This window comes from Suillus subaureus, assembly GCF_016647635.1.
Source record: "Suillus subaureus strain MN1 chromosome Unknown BJ212scaffold_446, whole genome shotgun sequence".
In the NCBI taxonomy this organism is placed as follows: domain Eukaryota; kingdom Fungi; phylum Basidiomycota; class Agaricomycetes; order Boletales; family Suillaceae; genus Suillus; species Suillus subaureus.
In genome coordinates, this window is record NW_024539002.1 from 9,333 (window position 1) to 12,228 (window position 2,896).

A 2,896-nucleotide genomic window follows, 5' to 3' on the forward strand; every position below is an offset into this window, starting at 1 on the left:
TGTACGTGATTCCATAGGATTTTGCATCGCCGTCGTTGGCTGAACCAGTTTCGCAGGAAAAATCTTATAACCCGTATTACACGCTTGTCTGTCAGAACCTGTCCCAGCGTTAGCATTCGTACAAGGTCACATTGCAGTTCTGTTTATGGGACTTTCTTCGGGACTTGGGCGAAAGTAGCGTTGGTGGGGTGGAGGTGATCAAGAGCCTGAAAGATAGCGATGTAGGGTTTGATGTCAAATCTATGTCGCCTTCGCGAATGAAGAACGTGGCCAAAGCATACGCATGATGGATAGCTAAAGATGATTGTAGGCTGACGATCTTCAAGGTGAGCCTGAGCAGTTGGCGCAAGCAGTTGCTGAAACGAGTATCTTACAGCCCGTGGATTTCACGATGCTCAAGCCACAGACACGCAGTTTCTTGAAAGAGTTATACATACAGCTGTTTATCGCTAGCCAGGTTACGTCACCGATGCTCAGCAACGACTCCGGCGACTATCTTCCCTGAGGAACCGTGGATCACTCGAAGAGATCTTCTTGAAAACGCCCAGGATCGAAAACCTGGGTCTTGGATTGGTGTTCTTCATGTCTAATACGTTCAAAGGAGAGGATGGGTTCTTGACTTGGGCTAGCTCGGTGGCAAAAGAGACGCTACAGACTGGAATGGAAGAATATAACAATGCTTGATTACGCAAATTTCGTAAATGCCGCACTAGAACATGCACTCCCGATGCTCCCGCCGAATGAAATAGTTGGGTGCTCTATACGAGAACTTCGGCGAGAATATCAGCATGTGGTTTCTTTACGAAATGTACGCCACATACTGGTACTGCAGGCCGGTTTCTTCGGTAATGAACTTTGATTGTAACTCCAATTCAGTAAAGTTACAAGCTGGGGTGATTAAAGGGCCCTTATTCAGTTTCAAAGCCAAGTGACATGATGCATACGCACATGTAATTAAAAAATGCCCGCCTGGATTCAAAAGCTTCGCGATACGCATCGGATAACCTTCTGCTGGGATCCTTCCGTTCTCATCCTTCTCCATTAGCGCGATGGCATCGTATGTGCCTTTATCAAGGATAAGATCCCAAGCTCCATTCTGGTTAGCTTTCTGATCATCTGCGAGCAACGGTGGGTCCTCATGCAGGAAATCGCACACTCTAAACGTAATGGCCGTAAGATTCCGAGAATGCGCCACCGATTGAGCGAGCTGGACAGCTCCTTCACTATAATCAATTCCTAGGAGTCGATGTGCTGGATAACACGCCTCTCTACGCCCCTCCGCTAGCGCGAACAATAGTGCACCGTTCCCACTTCCAACTTCAAGGACTGACATATCAGGGTGTGGAGGGGCGTGTTGATTCGCCCACTTAACCATCTCATTCATCGCCTTTTTGCCGAACCTAGGCGCCAGAAATACGGATGCAATGGAAGTGGTGTTAATACGCACCATATTTCACCCTCGTCACCATTTTCACTGAAGTTCTCCAATTCTTCCTCGTAGACGTTATCCCAACTGATTATCGATAAGTGATGGGGCCCACAAGTTTGCACAGAAGTTGAACACGCCTACTGTTCTTTCGTACCGAGCTTTGAGGGCTCGAGTTCTGATGTGTCCATGACGTTTTTAGGACTGATTTTGGAACTGAAGCAAGTCATTGACAACTATCACAGAATGAAAGGTGCTGCTTAGTAAGCCGGTCAGCATGCGGGTTGCATGCTGTCTCGAATTTTGATAAATATGTGAAGGAACTCTGAGAAGCAGAATCGGACGGCACGTAGTATAAGCGAGCCAGGACCAAAGGAATGAGTGATGATATTCATTATGATGGATATATTAAATGGGATAGGAATACAGAGTAGACTTGAGATATCTGAGTAATTCTCCTAGTTTAAGAGCATGGAAACGACTTACCGGTACCATAAGTAACCAACGAATGAGAATTGAAAGTTATCTCGACTTTCCATCTGTCTTGTCTAACAGGTCCTTAGCTTCGTTGATTTTACTCGCTATGTATGGCGAACCCCCACGGTCAGGGTGGTTTGCGAGCATGATGTGACGGTGGGCATCTTTCAACTTGTTGCGCAGTGTTATGCCATCTCTGCAAAAAGTACTGCCATCAGATACTAGGTGATAGATAGTGCTGAAAGTGCAAACTTTAGCCCAAGGATTGCAATAGCCTCCTTGCGATCCATTTTCGCTTTAAAACCACCCTTGACCCACTGGTCTGCTGCCCGCTTTCCAATAATACCATTGCGCAGAAGATGTCGACCAACGAGAGCAGCTGTGATAGCTCCAACACCGACAATTACAGGAGTTGCCATGAGAGGAAAAGAAGAGAGCGGGTGTGGCTGTGCTAAATTTGGTCACTAATTGTGACACGATTACCCGGCCGCGTTTTCCTGAAATTGAATTGACTTATCACACTGCCTTCAATTGCTTACGCGCAAATTCAGCTCAATGTTGTTTGCAACTACGAGTTGGATACAAGACGCTGAAAGGCGATTGAAAGGCGTTGGATTTCAAGCAAAACTAGTTACTCTGGGATACTGGACACACAAAAGTACCCATTTATGCTTTGTTCTTCAAGCACAGCCTATGCGTGGTTCCCCTTCCCCCTTTCACTGCTGACTTGCTGTAAAACGCCGTTACCATTCATTGACAGTAGACGCTCATCCAGCAATAAATAGCTGTGACCTTGTATCACGTTCCTACATCCTCACTTTCAGCGCGTTGACTTCGTGCGCTTTCTCTCTCTATCTTTTGCGTCCATGACCCACACATTCTTCACTCTGCAACAGGATGTTTATAAGACTGATCATGGACCCATAACCGTTGAAGACGTCGACGAGAACAATGTTTCTTCTCTAGCCTTCCAGCGTCTTATCAACTCAGCTC

The 2,896-nt window shown here is 46.4% G+C and overlaps 1 protein-coding gene across 1 annotated transcript; it reads right to left on the reverse strand.

Annotated features, from left to right (window-relative positions):
- Nucleotides 1-1,730: 1,730 nt before the first annotated feature.
- On the reverse strand, nt 1,731-2,354 carry BJ212DRAFT_1415531 (uncharacterized protein). Its single transcript, XM_041337551.1, has 2 exons — nt 2,156-2,354; nt 1,731-2,099 (listed from the first exon to the last, which is right to left on the reverse strand). Exons 1-2 carry the CDS (start codon nt 2,320-2,322, stop codon nt 1,949-1,951), a joined length of 318 nt encoding a protein of 105 aa, XP_041184999.1. The 5' UTR covers nt 2,323-2,354; the 3' UTR covers nt 1,731-1,948.
- Between the last annotated feature and the right edge of the window lie 542 nt (nt 2,355-2,896).